General features: G+C 41.9%; 2 protein-coding genes across 4 annotated transcripts in view; one reads left to right on the top strand and one right to left on the bottom strand.

Moving 5' to 3' along the window:
* The window catches only part of PHKA2 (phosphorylase kinase regulatory subunit alpha 2), a 43,410-nt gene extending 39,082 nt beyond the window's left edge, over positions 1-4,328 (top strand). For all 3 annotated transcript variants that reach the window (XM_030946085.1, XM_030946060.1, XM_030946067.1), the window contains one exon: positions 473-4,328. In XM_030946085.1, the coding sequence (XP_030801945.1) occupies positions 473-646 (174 nt within the window). In that variant the 3' untranslated portion in view covers positions 647-4,328. The remainder of the gene's footprint in view (positions 1-472) is intronic.
* Positions 4,329-5,564: 1,236 nt separating this feature from the next.
* Positions 5,565-20,975, bottom strand: part of PPEF1 (protein phosphatase with EF-hand domain 1) — a 28,706-nt gene continuing 13,295 nt past the window's right edge. Inside the window, exons 7-17 of the mRNA XM_030950921.1 lie at positions 20,734-20,780; positions 16,652-16,818; positions 14,886-14,922; positions 14,275-14,424; positions 11,869-12,069; positions 10,344-10,529; positions 9,577-9,719; positions 8,835-8,941; positions 7,677-7,840; positions 6,752-6,836; positions 5,565-6,289 (exon numbers count right to left, since the gene is read on the bottom strand). Of these exons, the coding sequence (XP_030806781.1) occupies positions 6,096-6,289; positions 6,752-6,836; positions 7,677-7,840; positions 8,835-8,941; positions 9,577-9,719; positions 10,344-10,529; positions 11,869-12,069; positions 14,275-14,424; positions 14,886-14,922; positions 16,652-16,818; positions 20,734-20,780 (1,481 nt within the window). The 3' untranslated portion in view covers positions 5,565-6,095. The remainder of the gene's footprint in view (positions 6,290-6,751; positions 6,837-7,676; positions 7,841-8,834; positions 8,942-9,576; positions 9,720-10,343; positions 10,530-11,868; positions 12,070-14,274; positions 14,425-14,885; positions 14,923-16,651; positions 16,819-20,733; positions 20,781-20,975) is intronic.

Consider the following 20,975-nt stretch of genomic DNA (forward strand, 5'->3'; position numbering starts at 1 on the left):
CTGCTCTTTTTTTAATGTGTGTGATGAACTTGATTTTGTCCTGGCTCTTCCTCCTACAAAGGCAGACCAAATCACTTAAGTATCTTCTGGAAATATATTTGGGAAAATTAATGTAAGAATCAGGGGAGATTTAAAGGGAATAAATTTGCAGTGGCTAACAAGCTCTGAAGTACAAGGGTAGATTGAAGTGAAGTCCTGCTTTATCAAGGCATTACTATTACCAATATTTGAGTAATCCCACCCATTCCCCCCAAAGGACAAAAATCCATGAAGTTATATGTTCTTCATTTACTTGCACTGATCCAACTAAGTCATGTGGGTCCTATTGTAATCCTGATTAGGGTTTTCATGAGGGGAAAGAGAATTGCCTTCAGTATTCAGCACAAATCAAAAATCATAATGTGGTGGGGTTTTTTCCCAATAAATAAGCATGCATGCCTAACTTGCTCTATTTTTGCTTGTGTCTTTACAGAAATCATTTGGAGCTACTGGCAGTATCTTGGAGAAAGACGCAGCCACAGGAATTTGCCACTTTTTTTATGATAGTGCTCCCAGCGGAGCCTATGGCACCATGACTTACCTAACAAAAGCCATAATAATTTATTTACACGATTTCCTGCCTAGCACAGGCTGTGCAATGCAGTAAGTGAAGCCTCACATGGGAGGAAAGGCTCAGAGGTTCTTCCTCCCCCGTTCCCTGTCACAACCCTCTTGGCTGCTGCCTGTGTGTGTGCCATGCACTCACTCAGCATTTGGCACTGCTGGGGATGCTCTGTGCACACCTGCTGCTGGGGACAGGGAGCTGGAATTTGGCCTGGTTTTAGGAGAGTGTGTGAGAAATAACAAATAGTGAGGCTTATTCTGCCCAAAGTGCATAAATGTAATTCGTATTAAATTAGCAAGAATTATACAGTTCTGCCAAGGGGAAAACAGATTACTCTGTGGAGATCAAAAGGCATAATAAAACAAGGGAACTGCATCTCAGGCATAGAGTCTCACAAATAAGGGAAGTGATGGAATTCATTAATTTTTCTCCTGCTGTGTGTAAATGTACATCGTTGTGAATCACTAATGCAAAGTGTGAAACATCCAGGGAAATGTAAATTAGAGGAGTAAGAGTAACTTGAAATAACGTGGTGATATTTCTAATACACTTTTATCCTGATTCTCTTCTCATTTGCACCTAGTCAGTGCAGGGCTAATGCCAGCAGGGACAAACATCCTACAATATCCACTAATTTGGGAGGATAGCCTATGTCAGGAAGCTGCATCTGTCTTTAATCTGAATAGCTTCCTTCCCTGCTTCCCCAGGACTTTGGAGGCAAAATCTCAAGACTCTAGCTTCTCCAGTGTGACACTTTTATGCCTGTAATCCTTTCCTCTGAATGGAGCAAGATAAACCCCATCCACTTGAGCGCCCTTTCCAAGTCTCCTGATCATTTCCCTCACAAACAGCCTCAGAGTTAAGAATGGCATAATTGTGGCTTTTCCAGTGTAGTATTAGTTTATGGAAGGCTTTGATGTTTCTCTTTGTTTTTGTGTGTTTCTTTTTTCCTTTTTTTTTATTTCCTTTGCCATTTTTTCTTTCTTCTTTTTAGTTTGAAGTCACATTGGTCTCATGTAATTAGGGGTTGGGCTGCCTGCAAGTCGCCCTGCAGACAGTTCGCAGGTTAATGCTGTCAGCTGGAAGCTCTGAGGTGCTGCAGGGAGTAGGTGCATCCTGCATGGAAATGACTCCATGGCCATTTAAACTGAAAACAGAGTTTGGCAGCCTCTGGAGAGGGAAACCCTGCCTTACCCCAGGCACTGGCTGTGGTTTTCCTTGTGCCTGTGCTGCTGGCTTTGCCACCAGCCACATGTCAGCATCTGGCTAACAGCTTAGGAAAGTGGCAGTAGCTTCAGCATCCCATGGCCACAGACAGGCTCCCTCAGTAGCACTGCAGCCATATGAGCAGAAAGGATCAGAGCAATTCTGTCTTGCCAGGTAGAGGTGAAAGGAGCAGATAGGCCTGTAAAGATAAGTACTTTCTGAGCTATATAAGCCTGGCAGCCTGCCTGCTGTCCCTCTACACAGTCACTGCTGCTATAGCAGCACCTGGGAACTGACTCAAGAGAGTGGAGGTGTAGGAGGCCTCAGTGTGAGGGGATTTAATGTTTTTTCAGAGACCAGAGGAGTTTGGTAGTCCAGAGGACCAGGAGTCCTGTGTTAGCCACCATGGGAACCATGGGCCTGTGCAGGGGCCAGTATAAAGTGACAGTTCAGGTACAATTAGCACTTGGGTGTGGAAGTTATTTTATTGGCGTGGTGCCTGTTTTGTAAGGGTTTGCCTTTGTTATTATTTGGTGTGGGTTTTTTAACTTTTTATATGTATTGTGAGAGCTCACTTGGCTCTTTCCCAGTGAAAGGAAGTAAAATCCTTTGTCTTGTTTAAGCAGACAGTGCAGAGCAAAAGCACAACAAGAGCAAGGTGATGTTTTTTTATTTTACCCGGTATCATACAAAAAGTAGTAGCAGTTATTTTTGCTTTTCTTCTTGAATCCTAGATTGAGAGAGATGCAAGATGATTTTTTGCTCAGATTTCTATTTGATTTTTTTTAACCTACTGTGTGAATTTGTTTTCAGAAGAAGGCTGATGTTTTCCATGCAGCTACATTGAAGTCTAAAGCAATGAAATGTATGGCCTAACATACCTAGACACCCCTTAACACTTCTTTGTTTTTAAATGGGAGTGTCATTGGTGTCTTTACCATCAAATTCACAGTATGACCTAGGTTATGGTATATTCATGATGATCACAATAAATTACCTCATGGAATGCAGGCAATTGGAAAGTATTTATACTCTTCAAATTTGAAGAGTTTAGGTATCTGTCTGGTGGTGAAGGGTGGTACTCAAACACAAGGCCAGTGGAAGGCAAACTTAGGTTACTTGCAGGGTCAGGCACAGCTGCACAGGAGCTGGCAGAATAAGGACCTGTGTCCAGCTCAGAGCTCACACCACATGCTGGCCCCAGGCCAGTGTCCCCCCTGCTCACACCATTGCCTTCCCCCTGCTGCTGACAGGGACGTGGGTTTGTCAAACTAAACAGATCAAAAGTGCCATTGATCTCCCTGAGCTGCTGGTCCCACAGGTTACTGTGAAAGCTGAATGGGTGGAGTACAAAGTTTGTCTGGCTTCTCTCCTGCTAATTGTACTCTCCTTTCTCAGGAAAAGTCCTGCTTGTTCCTGGAAGGTGCAGGTGAGCCACACAGTCCTTGGCTGCCCTGCAAAGGGGCAGCCACTTTCTGTGGGGTAGTGAAACACCTGGCCTGCCCCATGTGGTACGGGACACTGCAGGAATGTGTCCCCCCTCTGGCAGCAGCCAGGCCCTTGAGTGAAGTGAGAGCTTCACTGAGACAGTCCAAGTCCAACCTTGGGCACTTTTTGGAGTGGTTGGCAGGTAGGAGCAGAGTTGGCCAGAAAGCAGGAGAGAGATGCTGCCAGTGGTGGCAGCTGTAGCTGTAGGGTGAGAGCTTGGCACTCATCTGCAGGCTGATTCAGGCACTGCTTAAAGGACCACTCACATCTGGAATATTAAGTGGCTGCTGCACAGAATCATGACTAAAAAGAAGGGATTGAGGATGTGGGTTATAGAAGAAGAGCTTCTGCTCAAACAGTTTGGATTTAAGTACAAGCAGCAGGGCTTTTTCCCCACTCCCAGTTTCAGTCGCAAGTGGCATTTATTCCCAGCGTTAGATGTTTCACAGTTACTCCCCATGCCACTCCCCTTCTGTCAGGGGCCAGGGGCCCTTTGTGCCACCAGCAGCTGACAGGACAGGCTTTCTGGTTTGGCTCAGTGATTCAGTTCCTCTCATACCTCAGTCCTGCATCCCCAAAAGGCTCTCACTGCCTGCTGAGTGAAGCTGTGCTGCGACTGTAGCTTGGCATCCCCTCTCAGGAAGTAGTCCCTCGAGGCCAGTCCTCTTCATGCCAGGTTCAGGAATGTGTCCTTAGTGGGGGACATCCACACTGGAGGCTGCCAGCCATCCTTCAGAGCTCCTGTGTCTCACTGTACAGCCTGGCTTTGTCCTCTTTACTGGGGCAGGTGGCAAAGGGGGACTCCGGAGCTGCAGTGTCCAGTCCCACCTTGTCACTTCACACCCACTGCATGGAAGCCAACAGTGGGAAGCAAGATCCCACCACACACAGAGGTGTTTGCCCATTGTAAGTGGAGCCATTTTGTAACTCCACTGGAATAAGGTGGGACTGATCATCACAGTGCATAGATCAGAATGCTAAAAATATACATTGTGTATTACCAACACCATTAAAGTTTCAATGTAAATTTTGTTTGTACTATTAAAGATTTTTCTTTCCCCTCCTCCAAGGCAGTAGAAATAAGTGTGTACATGTTTGTTCATTCATCTGTCAAGTTACAAAATACTTCTGGAGAAGTGTTCTGTATTTAATAGTAGAAAATAAGATTTAAGAGAGACAGCAGTGCCTTAAGCTGGGGCTGCTGTTACATTCTGGGATGATAAACTTGGAAGGATGCTTTTTTTGTACTTTCAACACTTCTATTAAATGAAACCGAGCTGCTTTACTTAGCTCATCTTTAGCTATTAAATTTTAAAGAGGGACTAGGTTGGAACTTTTTCCTACCCAAAAAGCACTTTATGTGCTTTGGATTTATTGAGGCTGAATGAGGTAATACAGTTGCCAAAAAGCTCCTGACCTGATGTTGCTTTCAGAGTGTAAGATGCAAGAGAATTAGGTCCTGATCTCCTGACTTCTCCCCCTTGGGAACTGACAGGGTGGTATTGGCAGGAATGGGAATATTGACTTGCAGTCAGGGAATGGAGACAGGAATGTGAGTGCAAGGGTCTTCAATCTTGCTGCCTCCCAAAAACTCAATTTCAGATTTCTCAGTTTCCTTTTCTTGGTCAAGAATTTATGTTTAACCATGTGCAAGAATATTTAGATTGGGTAGTATCAAAATATGTTTACTCTTGTGTTCTTACTCATTTCTGCTTTTAAGAAACCCAGTTCATCTTCAGGAAGAGTGTTCTATGGTGATTGGGGCAGGCTACAAAACACAGGCAGAGACACCCCCCTTAGGCATTGCTCAGAAAGCTGAAGCTTTATTCTGTGATCTATCATGTGTTGCATTAACATGCTGTGGATTTAGCCTTCATCAAGGTCATGAGTTAGCACAGAATCACCAAATCCCAGAATGGGTCATGCTGGAAGAGACCACAATGAATCATCTGGTCCAACCTCCCTGCTCAGACAGGTCATCCCATAACACAGAGCACAGGACTACATCCAGATGGTTCTGGAATATCTCCAGTGAGGGAGACTCCACACCTTCTCTGGGCATTCTGTTCCTGTGCATCAGTTTCTGCCCATTGTCTCTTGTCCTGCTGCTCAGCACTACTGTGAAGAGCCTGGCTCCATCTCAGAAACAGTTATTATTGTTTCAGAGCTCCAAATCCCAACAAATATGGTGAAAAGTAACCAGAGGCAAGAGGAAATCTAGTGCAAGTGTAAACATCTTTCAACCAAGATCCTCTAAGTTGTGCCTGTAAACTTTTAGAAGGATAAGAGATTGACCTGGAATAATTTAATTTTTCTGCATCATGCAAAGAGCAAGATTAAATGCAGAACTATCCATTTTAACCAGATGCTTCCTCCCTGTTTTCCTCTCCTGCAATGGACACCCCACAGCCAGCTCTCTCGTGCCTGTTCCATCACCAGGGTGGCTCTGATATGTTCCTTGTGGTTATTAGCTCTCAGCTAAGGACTGCTGGCAGACACTTACCAAAGCCTCTCTCCCTACACAGCTGCAGGCATGACCTTGGCAATGTTCAGGGATTAGATTGATGGGGGAGATGCCAAGAGGAGGGGATGAATTGTAAGGTCCTGGCAGTGTGTGGCAGTGACACAGTAATACTGTAAGTGTGGGTTTTCATCTCCTCTATCCCATTATTAGCAGGTACAGATCATCCAGGAAGGGCTAAATAAAGGCTTGCACTGTGACCCTATCAAGCAGCCCTTTTATGACTAATGACAGCAAGCTGAGCTTCCAAGACAACCCACAAGAAGTTCTGCCTTTTCAAGAGGTTGCCTTTTTCTCAAGTCTGTGAACAACATGAAAGGCCTCTAAAAATTCATTGAAGTCAATGTGGCCATCTTTGTTGTAGTCTATGCTGAGGACTAACTTGTCAATGGAGTCATCCTGTATATCAATGCCCAGGTGAGAAGTGAACAGTCTCCATGTCTGGCTGAATTCCTCAAGAGAAATCAAACCTAAAGGAGACAGACAAGAGGTTACTTTTGACAGTGCTGTTTTCCCTTCCTGTATAAACACACACATGCACTCCACTGCAAGAAAGTTACCTGCCTGCCATGCTGGGGCTAGTGCTTTCATTATTGAAGCACATTTTTACTTTAGGTAATGATTGAATGCTTTTGACAGTGGAATTGAGAAAGCAGTAAAGAGTAAGACTTGAGTGGAAGGGAGAAAAAGCCCCCAAAAGAGTGAAGCCAATACTGGAGCTGGGGTATGTGAGAACCTTTTCTTGTTAGGCTCTGTGCACTGTCCCTTATATGACTGCAGCCTGACTGCTTAAAGTAGGTTCCACCAAACTGGAGAAATGATATCACCTCTGGTTCCTCTATATTTAGAAGCCTTAAGGAGGAAACACAGTGGGGGAAAGATAACTGGTATAGGCTCCCTAGAGCTGACACAGTGAAGATACCTGGACTTACCTGAGTGATCTTTGTCAATGATGTTAAAGATGATCTCCAGATCCTTTCTGTATCTGCACAGTGTTTCTGCCAAAGCTGGCTGAGCCTGATTTTGAAATCACAGACAAGAAGCTATTCAGACCTTGGTTTGAGTTAATTTAACCAACAGAATATCTACTATGCAATTTCCATTTTCCCAGTTTAACTTGTCAAATGTAAAAAACAAAATCTTTATGCTTGAGTTCTCTGGAATGACACTTTTGTGTCTTACCCTGAGGAATAATCAGACGAAACCCATCACTTTCAGATGGTAGGGCAAGGGGGAAAGGAGCCCTTCACATCTCCTACCTGCAGTAGTTATTTGTGGAAATAATCTTGGTTAATCTAGGGAAGATGGTGTAGACCATACATCATACAAAGCACTCACTGCACAGATGTGAATGGATCCTGCTGTTTAGGAAAATTATGGTGATACCTCTGTTCCAAAGCACTGTGCAGCATTTGGTAACAACTGGGCTCTGTAGAAGTGACCTCAGATACCACAATATACATCTAAAAGTCCATCTATAAATGTGACTCCCAGAGGGGCCTGAACTGCCTCTGGAGCTTGTTTGAAATGCTCATTTCAAAGAGCGAGGGTTGAGTGCTCTGGGCAGGATTTGTCACATCTCCTCAGCTCCGTTATCTAAACGCCCTCGAGAGCCAAGAGAAAGTAAGAAGCAGTTCTAGCATGTGATTCATCCAACCTATTTTAAGCATCTACCTTAGCAGGGAATGATGATTCGTACCCTAGCAGTGCTCATTTTCCTCCAGTGACTATAAAAGGAAGCTCAGCAACTAGTTCAGCTGTGGATGTCTATTTGTTGGGCCAAACAACTGTCTTGTGCTTCAATTTGCACCCAAAGTTGTTCCTCCAAGAATTGCAAGGAGGTGTTTTCCTCTTTACCTCTTTTATAGGTTGACCCATTTTCAAATCATAAAAACAAGATATGAAGTCAACTTCTCCATCTGGGTTCATCTGTGCTAGCTGAGACCGCAGCATCCTCCAGGGCAGTTCCAGCTGTAGGACAGACTCCATCGCTGCAGCCCAGTCGTTGACAGAAATCCTGCCTGCCAGAAGGGGTCAGGTCATGGTTAAAAGTACAGAACACAGCCCACATCAGTCACCAGCACAAAGGGTTACAAAACACAAGGATTTTCTCTGAACCCTGGGATAAAAACCCTCACAGCAAAGAAGCAGTGGGATTGGACTAGGCATTTCCACAGGTCCCTTCCAGCCACGAAGTTGTGATGCTGTTATGATGTTCAGCATGTTTTAACACATTTTGAGAAAGCCAGATTATGCCATGAAGAGTACTTCAGGTTTCAGCTGAGCTGCAGTTAGAGTGACATGTGGCTGAAAACTCAACCACACAGACATATGTGAAACAGCTGTTCAGTGGCCAAAGAAACAACATCATGTTATTGAGTGCCCTTGTAAGGGCACTGTCAAGTGAGAAGCCATCACAAGGAAAACTTGTATTTGTGGCAGAAATCAACTTCTTGCTTCTGCATAAAAGGTTCATCTATTAACTTAGCAGTGACTTTTCTTCAGCTGAGAGGTGAATGTGTGTCTGCTAGAGGCAGAGGCAGGCTGTGTGTCTGCTGGAGACATGGGCAGGCACCTTTCCTCAGATACCTCCCAGACTCAAAAGGAGACCCATTCCACATCCCCCCAGTTCCCTGAGACCCCTGATACATTCCTTCCATTCCATGTAGGAGAAGACACTCCTACATGAAGGTGGTGGTGACCTTTAAGCTTCTGGAACTGGATTTGCCTGCCCAAGCTATCCAACAGCAAACATAATTTCTTTATTTGCCCATGTCTTTCAGTTTTCTTTTTCCTCCTTCAAGCTTCATCCCCTCAAGCTGTTTGGGCTAAGCCCTTCCCAACGCCTTCCCTCCTCTGTGGTCATGAAAAACAAGGTCAACCAGCCTCTGCTGCCCTCAGCCTGACAGTGGCAGGCAGGCAGGACTCCTCTCCATGGGGCTTGTCCCCTCTGCCTCCCACACACATGGAAGCTGTTTTCCTCATGGTGGCAACTGGACAGAGAGGGAGTAGTACCTGTGCCATTGAGGTCGTATTGTGCAAAAGCACTGATCAGTTCAGACCTGTGTGCATAAATCTTCTCTCGTAAGGACTTTAAGGCAGATGATTCAATTGTACCTACCCTAGGAAGAAAAAAATAGCAGATTATTAAAGGATTAAACTCCTCTTGCATGTTATACTTTTCAACACTCCTTACAAAATTCTTACATCCTTTACCAAGTATGTTTAGGGTCTAGCATGTTTAAGCAGGATGACCCAAAACACACAGCATTCAGCAGGGGGAAACCCCAAACGAAACAAAACCAACAATGCTCCATAAGAATAAACTGAGTTTATGAGATAATTGAGTTTATGCAGGTAATTCTAAGCTGCTTTCCTTTAGTAATCTGACCACACTACTAGGCATGGCAAAGCTGTCATGATAAACTTATGAGACTCAAGTCATAACAGGATTTGTCCAGATTAACACTGCAGCCTTAAAGCAGACAGGTGCAGGCCATTTATGAGTCCCTGACAATTGTCTGTTCTAACTGCTTACCTCACCTAATTACCTCTGGGAAATTTTCTCAGGAAACCAAGTTAAGCAGCCAGAACATGTTTTGTCTACTGTATTAATTTTTAAATTGTAAAACAGAAAACCAGTGAGAATCAAGGAAAATGGATGCCTATTCAGTTATTCAGTGAAGCTCTAAATTGGTGGCAGGTACAGTTACTGTGAGGTGAGTCCATGCTCACTGCATGCAACACAGAGCTTTACCTCTCCTGGAGATTCTGCCTGCGCGTGAGCTTGCTGACCTGGTACTGCACAAAGCGCGGGGTCAGCTCGGGATTCAGCTTGATGTAAGCGCCCCGGTTACTGCCCTCTTCATAATAGTTAGAGGCAGAGAATATGGTGATAACCTGACATAGGAAACACAGAAACTGGATTGGCCTGAACAGCTCTTCTGGACACTTATTTCTGAAAGTGATCTGAGAAAAAATTCCAGGTTACAAAATTATGTGTCTACATATATAAAACTCTGTCATTCACCAAATTGCTTTTGGTGAATGAGTCAGAGCTCTGGGCCTTTATTTTTGACCTGTCAAACTTCAGAGAGCAGTGAGATATAACATGCTGTTTAAGAGAAACCTCATTCTAAGAGAGACCTGATTTTCAGGATTCTTGTTGGCCTCCCAATGCAGCATGGTAGAAAGCAGGACCAGAAGAGAAATCAGTAAGTTAAAGGCTTCTAGAGACTTAGAGCATGTCTTGAACTGTATTTACACACAACTAATGTTGGGGATTTTGTTGGTGTCCATTTGTTTTCATGTAAGTAATAAATTGGTCTTCACTCCCTAAAGATGTAAAGAATTTTGTTACTCGGAACTCAGTAATTTGTGGTAACATCTATCTAGGACAAATTTCCCCAAACCCAGTTTAACAAAGTGACTGTCTTTTTTTAAAATAAATTTTGGAGAAAAACCTACTGTGGATGTTCCTGTGAAATTCACAGGAGTATTCTACTTTACATGGAAGCATCTTACCTTCCCATCATGACTGATCTCATAACCTTCTGGCTTAAATTCATGAGACCTGATGAGCATCTTCAGATTATATCTCTCAAACAGCTTGGCAGTGACATCAGGACCAAAGTAACAGCCTCCTCCTCGACACTTGTTTGGTGTACAGCCATTTTGGCTCCTTGGATCACTCCACAGAATGTCAAGGATCTATAAATAGCAAACTCAAGCAAGTGAGGACTGATAGTAGGGGAAGACTAACAGGGTATGGCTGTCTAAAGTCGTGGCCACAGCAAAAGCCCCACAGTACAGGGAGAAAACACAAAGGTCTTGAGGTTTTTCCTTCCTTTCAGGAGTACATTCTTTTGGGCTGGGACTTTTGTTCCACTTTTTAAGAAACATTATCTAGATTTTAGATTAACTTTTTTGTTTCAGGAGAAATATCATTTCAGCAATGTACCTCCTTTCACAGCTGAGGTTTTCAGATTTGGGCAGGGGCACCAGAAACTTTACCTGGGCTAATTCAAAGAGAAGAAAAGCTGCCTTCTTCACAGGTCAGTAGGACAGGCAATTTCTATTTCCCAGCACAGACTGGACAACCACATTGGTCAGTGGTTTTACCTTGGGAGTACCTGCTCTAAACATGAAAAGAGTTGCCTTTGGCTTTGTTGTCTTCAGTTAGCTCATATTTCAAACTGACATTTTACATATTAGTATTTTAGCAGGGTTCAGACACGAAGATGAATTATCATGGTTTCATTCTAGTCAGTAGCAAACATTATTCAAAATGTGCTTGTTGAAACTTTTTTGGGCAAGGTTTGTACTAACACATTGCACTTCACGTTTGTGAGCATGGCTTAGTGGATGCTTGATTAGCTGGGGGAGTGCCAGATTTGGGGAGAAAGGGGAGCCTTGCTTGTGCTTATTATGTTAGTTTGTAGGTCAGATAGGTATCTTGGGAAATCAGATTTTCAGAAAAATTAAGCTTTCCATATTGTCACAATTTATTAAATTACAGTATAACAAAAGCTCTATATTTGCTCTGATATTCAAGATGAAATGAACAGCCAAAGGACAAAAACTTCCCACTTCTGAGTAATCTGCCTGTATGTCTCAGGAGCTGGGTGGGTTTTTTTGGGCTATATCAGCATTCAACTGCCAAAAGCACAGCCAAAAAAAGGTGCTTTATCTCACCAACAATTGCAGTCTGACCCGTTTCAACCAACAACAAATTTTGTACAAACAGATCCAACCACATGAGGGCAGGCAAACCCATTTCCTACTGAACAGTTTCCTCCTCCTAACGGCTATGAAAAGAAAATATTGGGTGAATTTTACTTGTAAGGGATAAAATCCCTTTTTAGCTTTTATTACCAGGTCTACAAAAAGCATCAAAAAAAGCTAATAGGTATCTAATATATTCCTTAGAATGACTGTTTTCCTGTTGAGAGGCAGTTCACTCAGACGCATGAACACACTGCTGGAACAGAACACCGGCTGAGTTTGTGCGGGAGGGGTTTGGTATCAGAGAGTTTTTGGTTTCACCTACTTGTTTCCATTCCTTCAGGGCGGGGTCTGGAGGCAAATTTGAACCTGAAGTCTCAGTGAAGCCCGATGAAGAGATGTGCTGTGTCTTCCCTGCAACATGCTGGTTGGCAATGTGTTTACTGAGTTTGGTCGTGGGAATTATCTTCTTCACTTGGTCCTGTCTGTTTCTCACTGACTTTGGTGGCCGCATCAAAGATTTCAACTTAAAAAAAAAAAAGTTCACAACAACAAAAGTTGATACAGAGAAGTTGGCTGCAAGGCACATCAGCTCATGTTTCCTGTACTCAGGAGAACTCCTTGAGGGTTCAACTAATGTTAACTCCCATAATGTTGTGATTTCACAGGTTTGGGAGAAGCTGCAGGTATTTGGCACTTGCAGAAATTTTGCTTTATACCTATCAGAAACCACGCTCTTCAGAGCTCCTTTCATATTTTTATCCAGACACACACACTCATTCCAAACACAGTAAATCTTAGGGTCTCACTATACAGCAAGTAGGACCTAGGCTCAGGGAAGACACTTCAGTGCACAGCTTCCCTGGAATATACATTCATATTGAATGGAAGGTGAAACTCCATTCACTTCTGCTCTGACACAGTACCATGCTGTTAGATTAATTTGGCTAAATTAAATGGAGTATCAGGAAGACAGTAGTGAAACTGATGGAATATTACACCACATGATACTGTTAAATCAAACCCCTCAAACATGCATGGGCGTTTGCTTTTCTGGAGTGCTGCACTATGGTTCCACAAATGATCATTAACATGGTTTCTCTCCAGGGAATGTCTTCTCATTTGAAATTCTCTCATAGTAGGTTATTTCTAGAACAAAGCCAAAATAAACCCCAAAACCAAACCAACCAACCAACCCAAAAAACCCAAAGCAAAACAAAAAATCCCAAACAAAAAAAAAACACCCCCACCAATAAAACATATACAGTCAGCAGACCCCTGGATTTTACTCTCTAACAAAGAAAAGGACTAATTCAAAACAAATGCACAACACAGGGTTATTCACCAGTGCACTGACTAGTATTTGAAACCTGTCAGCTGCCAGCTGTACCAATTTAAATACATCACTTGGCCTAGACTGACACTGCCCTGGGTTGTGGCCCACACATGTCTCATTAGCAACACTCTCCTGTGGCAGCTACTTTGACCTGTTAATTCTGCATCTCACAGATACTGCATTTCACAGAAACATGCAGAGCTGAGCCCTGGTGAAAGTATGAGCAGAACTCAACTGATGGTTAGGACACCTCTATCTGTAGTTAGGCACCCAGTTTTAGGGCACAGTGGTGCAGCCAATGGAGCCTAGACTCCAATGATCAGAAGTATTCATGCCTTTTTTCATATCTTTAAAAAAGAGACACAACTGACTGTCCTGCAAAGCATTTATTTCTGCTTTAGAAAATATGAGGATGACAAAAACAGCTCTAGATTTCACAGACATTGATGCCAGGGTACATTAAGTTGCTCAAACATTGGTCTCCTACGCCATCTGAGATGCTCCAGTATGGCTGTGAATTAGTGTGAGGGGGGCAGACACAAATCTGGCCTAAAAGGGGACTGGCGGAGGGGACCTACAGAGAAGACTTTCTTCAGAGGCAGGCTAAGGCCAAAGGGGACATCCCTAGCCAATGGGGCACTTCCTTGAATAGCACTGGAGACATGTGCCTAAGTAATGATCTCCACCAAATCTCCTGGATCTCCATTGACTATAAGGAGTCTCAGCACCCTGATCACAAGCAGACATCTTGATTTAGTGGTTCAAATTGAGACCAAATCCCCCACCATTTTCAGCTGATTTGAAGGGTCTGTGTTTGCTCATAATTTCAGAAAATAAAACATGAACATTTTTGGCTTCTAAATCCCTGAAAAGCAGTGGATTCTGTTTTATCAAGGTTCTTGAATTTTGATCCTTCTGGAAAGGCTCTCCCACATGTACAATGTTCAGCTGCTGCCAAGGGAGTGCCTCACAGGTGGAGAACTTCCCCCACACAACAGATGGCAGAAGCACAGCCCCAGGAAAAAAGGCAGTGCTGGAAATATGTGGCTGAATTGATTTCTAGAAGTGTTTGAAGGAAATGTCCAAGAATCAAGTAGTTTTCATACTTTCTGGCTAATATGTCATCATTGCAGGAGGAGGCATCTAAAGTGGCTTTAGCTATTTTAAGGTCAAAAGACCCATATTATGTGGAGAGCCAGACAACTGGCTCTCAACACCTACTGCAACCTGCCTTCCTAAGCCCTGATTTTGAAGAAAAATTGGACTATTATTTTTCTTACATGCCGTATACTGCTGCCATTTCCTTTCCTAATGCAAATGACCTGATCCTAGCATTCATACCACAAAATTTTTAAAAGAAAACAAAATTACCCTCACATGAATATGATCTCTTACCTTATTTCTCTCAAGTGCATTCAGGAAATCCAAATCTGTGGTGTCTGAAATCCCCCCATGTAGGATAAGAACTTTGCTATCAATTATAGTGGCAAGGGGAAGCCAGCTAAAAACATCTCGCAGAAGACTCAAAATCTGTTTCCAATGGTCCTGTAAAATATACTCTTACATTAGATTCTATTTCTGGCAGATTCTGTTGCCTCTAAGTTCAAGATTTTGCTGAAGTGCCTGCTACAGTTTATATGATCAGTTTTGTTCAGGTGATATCCTGAAGTGCAACCCTGACAAACATGTTCTGACATTTACTTTAGGGCCATTTGATTGTCTCTGTAGTGTTTAGTTTTTTCTTTTATGTTCGCCTCTTTTTTTGTGCTCTTGATTGTTCTTATGGATGGTACTTATTTAATCCCATAGATCTCTCTTTTAATAGACAAGCACTTAAAATTGTTTTGTTAGTTATTCCACTGATAGGCCAAAATAATTTCATCTACATCACTAAAGTAATGCTCTGCTACACCTAAATAGTGTATGACTTTTTCTTGTTTACACAGCTTTCATTTTACATGAGCAAGACTACAAAAAAAATATAGAGGAAGGAGGAGGAATCTTACCTTGTACTTCTTTGAAACTTCTTTTGTGAATCCATATCTGAAAACAGGACAGCATCATGAACTGGTTTTCAGTATGCCCCTTCTGCATGGTTTCCTGTGCTATGGTGTTTTACTGGAGTTTTCTAGCCCCCTTTCTCATCTGCCATTCCATCTCACCTCAGCTGAAATTTGCTTTCCTCCACTCTGTCTTGAGATTGAGTTAAACTTATTTCTTGTGTGGAACAGAGGTTGGGAACAGAATCCGGCCTAGTAATTATTAAGAGGTCTTTTTGCCAGCTCTACCTTTTAGATACCAGAGAGAAATTCCAAAGGAACTGATGATGGGCAAAAATTCCCACAAAACCTTCAGAGAACTTTTGTCTTAAATATCATATATTCATGGAATCATATCACAGAATGGTTTGGGTTGGAAGGGGCCTTAAAGATCATCTCATTCCAACCCTCTGCCATGGGCAAGGGACACTTTCCACCAGACCAGATTGCTCAGAGCTTCATCCAACTGTCATGTCTTTTCCCCCAAAAGGGACAAGGATTTTGATACCTAATTCTTTTAACACCAAGATATCCTTCATCAAGGGGCATTTTCACAATACTCAGCTTTCAAATTTACCAATGTGCAGCACTGCTAATCAAAACGCACAGCAAAGACACATCTGTGCGCTCCATACCATCACAGACTTAGTTAATATTTTTTTGCTATTTTGGGGAGGAATTTTCCTACCTTGTAGATTAAGTAACTGATCTTGGTTTATGTTGCTTTTTGGAGTGTTTTCAATTATGTGCTGAAAAAGTAACTGTCATGGGAAACTGATTCCCTTTTGTGGATCTTTAGTAGGACTTGCCTATGGGCCTCTGACCCAGGTGCTAACACAGAGGCCTGTGTTAAAACAGCAATACATTCTGTGTGCCACATCAAATGATCCAAGGGCTACAGCAGGTAGTCAACCAAAGGCTTTCTGGGGCAGTTTAGAATTGTAGGGAGTAGGACTGAGGAGTTCTCACATTTCGGAGACACTTTTTGTCTCCAAGTCACACTTTAACTACAGCCAGAGCCACTGGCTGTGCTCACTCCCTTGGCTGCACTGCACAGCTGAGTGCAAATGTCTGTGTTAGAAAACAGCATCAGCTTTCCTGCACTGACACCTCCAACTGGTGAAGCTCCTCTGAGTAGAGGGTGTTTTATTGCACTGAATAGTTATTTAGTTATTTGCACTGGGTGTTTGGTAATTTGCACTGTACACATGATTTGTATCCTATCACTACACGGTGCTCCCCTTTTCCCCCATCAGTGTTAGCAGCCTCTTCCTGGTTTTCCCCTCCCCTTGCCCCTCCTCACTTGTATCCCATTGACTGTTGCCCTTTTCTTCTTACCTGCCCCTTGTATTAGAGACCTGAAATCTTAGTTCAAAGTTAACTGAAATATGTTCTTTAATGTGCTTTAACTAATGTGCTTTAATGTGCTTTAACTAAAACATCATCCTTTCATCCATCCTTCCCCAATTTTGATACTCTGGAAGCTGCACTAAGCCCTCTGACTTCAATGGATTATGATTAGATCAAAGACAGGACATGACTGCCATTCAAATGTCTGTGTGTAGCAAGTATGTTCTTTTCCCACACATATGCTGAAAAGGCCAAGCTCCACCTGATTACTTAATAAAACATTATTTCAGTTTTAGGGTGTCACAGTGGTTAAAGTAGCATTCAAATGCTCAAATATTTCTAGTGACAGGCCAGATATTACCTGCCCCACCCCCAAAATCTACCTCAGGTTCATGATGTAGTCTTCATGGTTTCCTCTATTCAAGTGTAAATCATTGGGATAGATAAGAAGAAATGCAAATAGGATTATAAGTATTTCCATAGAATTTTTCCCTCTGTCGACAAAATCACCATTAAAGACATAGGGGTTTTGTTCTGAAGGCAGACCATTCTGCAAAAAGAAAAAAAAAGGGGGCATTTAGAGAGGCTGCTATGCTAGTGTAATAGAGGAAATAGCATTTAAATGAAATCCCATTGCTAGAAATTCTGAAAAAAATCCTGCATAATATAGAGATCTAAAAAGCAGCACTTCTTTATTTCCACTGTTTAGAATAAAAACCTTCATATCAGGCAACCTGAGCCATTAGAGTAGAGAGGACCTGTCTGGCTGTTCTTACAATGCCATCTCTAATCCTTTCTTCTACCTATTAAATTAAATTGAAAGGGACCAAAAGAAACATCAGTCTTGTAGTAAAATATACATTTTTGTTAATGCAACTGTTGCCAGGAAATGCAAACAGAAGGGAGTCATTCAGTTTGAATGGAAGATAAGAAACATGAAAAATTATCTTCTGATGTAGATTTGAATGGATTTCATATATTTACATTGTTTGTGGTGTATGCTTCCAAAACTCCTGAGAAGGACTATAGTCCAGAGGATATAAAATTTTAAGACAGATCTTAAGACTTGAAGAGTTTGATTTCAGTTGCTTTAATCCTGAAAGCACTGCTTGAATTTTACTCATGAGAGCCAAGATATACTTGAAAGCACACAAACATGAGAGGTTGTATATACAGGTATTTCTTACCTTATTTTTTTCGTGAAGATACAGAGAAATGCTTTATTATAAATGGTGACTTAGTAAAGACAAGTATTTTGAACTGATGGCTTGTTTTATTAGATAAATTACCAACACATCAATGGGTGCCATCAGCTTACAGAAAATACAGCACCACATATATGTAGCTTCATCATTTCCAGTCATCAGTATCAGAAATAGTATTTCAGCTTTGACTTGCCAGAAAAGGGAAACCTCTGTTTTCTCAATTGATATGCACAAGAAATACCAATAGAACATCTATAACATTACATTATAACTGTGGAAGCCAATCTTAAAAGTTCTGGCAGCATTGCAAGACATCCCACTTCTTGAATATATCTATGGTGTCAGTGTTTCTTGTGTTCCTATGGCATTACTGGTATTCTGCCTTAGTGGGTTTATTGCAGGATGTGTACTGTGGCCAGGGACTCAATGTAATGTGTAATTTGAATTCTTATGAGAATATATATTTTTTTATCCCAATCAGTGTTCTGTGCTTTCATGTTAGGTTGCAGTAGTGAACCCTGGTCTCTCCATCCTGGCTGCTGTAAATTCAGCTCCCTTGGATTTTGCTATAGCCTGTCCTGAGCCCTTTCCAAGTTAACTTAGAAGGGGCCTGTGCTTGCTCTGTGCTCAGAGGCGTGGCAATGTATGAGGCTCTTCTAGTGCAGTGGTTGAAGTGATTTTAGAAAGGAGAGGATGGATTTCAGGAGTGGAACAGACAGCAGAAACTCAGCAGCAGTTCTAGAAAGATAGATAAATAATAAATAAATAAAAGCTTTGCCTTAAAACCAATAGGCATGTGGATCCACCAGCAGATTGTGAGTATACCCACAACCACTCTAACTGCAGTCCTCGTGGAAAGACACATCTACTGGAGCACTCTCCAGACACTATCACCCTTCTTTTGGAAAAGATTACACACAGTTTGAGTTTTAAACAAGTTTGGTTTGGACTTCCAACTTAAATGTGACATTTTAATTTTGTTCCACACTCATGCACTTTCCTTTTCTGTGGATTCAACCAACAATGAGAACAAAACTAAATTAAAGGCTGTTGCAGCCTCTGACATGTTAGAGAGGCAAACAAGGCCCTCTAATGATTAGCAACTTGCTGCTGGGCATCATTACTGTTTCTCCTGGGTTAGTGATTAATTAACTTCCGTTTGTTGTTGGCATTTTCTACCCCTTCAGGCCATTTCTATCTATAGCATCCCTTTAACAATCTAACTTAGCAATATGTAATTTAAAATTCAAGTTTCAAGGAATATCAGGAAATGCTGTAATTTAATGAAGATTAATGCAGGGTTTGAATGAACCTTACAAAGTGGTTATTGAGGAAAAAAGAGTAAGTGTCTTAGCTTCAGCCAAACCAGGTGTAAGGATTATACACCATCTGCAGCATTGTATCAATATGCTGTAGATTGCCAGCTCTGTGTGTTTGCTGGGGGTGGTCTGTGGAAGTGACAAGCCTGGTCTGCATGCAGGCCTCCAGAATCCATTGCAGCTCTGCACAGCCCTGTGCAGACCAAGATCACTCCCATGGCATTGTTTAGGATTGCACCCTCTTGTTTAAGGTAGTTTGTACCAGCTTGGAGGATGAAATCCCTTCCAGCTGAAACAGAGTTTAGGAAGGATTAAAATGGATCCCAGAAGCCAACTGGGTTCACTGCTCATCTGAGTAAACTGCTCAGAGGGGACAGAAAACAGTGTGATTTAATTTGCTTCTAAAAAACTAATCAGCTATATCATATGCTCTCTATATTCTCCACTACTTTAAAATGACAAAACATTTGCCCATTTTATTTGGTTTGATGGAAGGGACTTCCCTAGAAATTTAACAGAGAACAACTGAGTGTTATCTCTAGTCTGAAGTCAGTGGGAGTTTTGGCTCTGAATTTACTGAAGTCAGGATGAGAGTTGCTTTTTTTTTTCTCTTTATAGCATCCATTAGAGGGGGGGGAAGAATTGGCATCTGTTTACTCCAAAAAAATAAAATGCAGGCTGATTGCAGTTGTAAATATAATTATATCTGAGCATTTATCTCCAAAATATTTCCCAATTCCAGGTTCTGTGTATGAAACCAATATGTATCATACTTATTCCAGTTTTAAAAAGAGAGCTTAACAACCAAAAGACTGCAAGCCAAGGACCAGCTAAAGATGGTTGATTAGTAAGAAAAGCAGGACTCTGTAGAAAGGTGTGATTATATTTTAACTATACTTCAACAGTCTTCAGGTGTGCACTTGGGCAAAACAACCACATTTACGTTGAACAAGTCTCAGATGAAGTGTACCAAAGCTGGAATCAGGGGGAGAATGACATTGAAACACCTGGTTTAGCTCACTGCAGTCTCCATTCAGTGCAGATGAACGTGTAAGGATCTGACACAAACCCTTCCCCCCTGCCCCGGAAAGCTCAAATCAAAGAGAGTACCTGCTCAATCAAAGGTGGTGATTCATCCTGAAGATAAATGTGAAACTAAATACACAACATTTCCTGCATCTTCAGTTAAACACACAATCCTGCAAAAGCTAGCCTAGAGCTTAATTTGTCTTACACATCAGTAAAACAGAGCTATGCATTTTTAGCAAGATAAAAAAGGATATGTAAAGGGTGCACAAAGCACTTCTATTTTGTGCAGACCGTATGATTGCTTCCAAGGCTTAAACAGCTTTTAAACACCACACTTTCTTGTTTCCTGATAAAAACAAAAACACCCCCTCCCAAAAAAACCCCAACAACAATAAAAAACCTGACAAATCCAAGAAACCAAACCAAACCAAAAAAATACCCAACCAAACAACAAAAACCCCCAAACCGACCCAAAAGCAAACAAAAAACCTGCAGGTATCAGTGGAAAGCCTAAATGAAAGCTTCTGCATTTTTTCTTGAATGTTAAAATTATCCATGGTGTAGTGTTACATCAGGAACTCAGCTCCTGATTTTAGCAGACTTCAGTCAATATGGAATTTAAAACAGCGGCAGAACTTTGGAGACTGTGCAAGGTGTCCTCTTATGTTTTGGTTCATGCTGCAGTTCAGCATTCAGGAAAATAATAATCTCCTCAATCTCCTTCACAGTGAGCAGGAGGATATGAAGAAGGAAAAGCTCTGACAAAGACACTAAATTGTTCCAGGATTTGTGTGTGTGGTGTATGGACACCACATGAGCAGTTCTAATGGTGATAAATCTGTCACATACAAATATCTGTTCTTAATAACAAGCCATAAAGTGAAAACGCTACATCTCAGAGTACCTACTTACCTTGTAGAATATCAGCAAAAGATCATCCAGGTTTCCATGCAAATCTCCTACAGGAAACAAAAACTTTTTTTAAAAAAATTTTCTCCCAGAGGAGGAAGAAACTGAAATTAGTTGGATCTAATACCTTTTTATACTGCACAATAGAACCTGTTTCAGGGACAGGTTTTGATTACTACCAGCAGGAAATGATGGAGAGTGTCAAGAACTGTCCATGCCTGTGTGCCTCAGTGCTAAGGCCACAG

This window comes from Camarhynchus parvulus, chromosome 1 (genome assembly GCF_901933205.1).
Source record: "Camarhynchus parvulus chromosome 1, STF_HiC, whole genome shotgun sequence".
NCBI classification, from domain to species: Eukaryota; Metazoa; Chordata; class Aves; order Passeriformes; family Thraupidae; genus Camarhynchus; species Camarhynchus parvulus.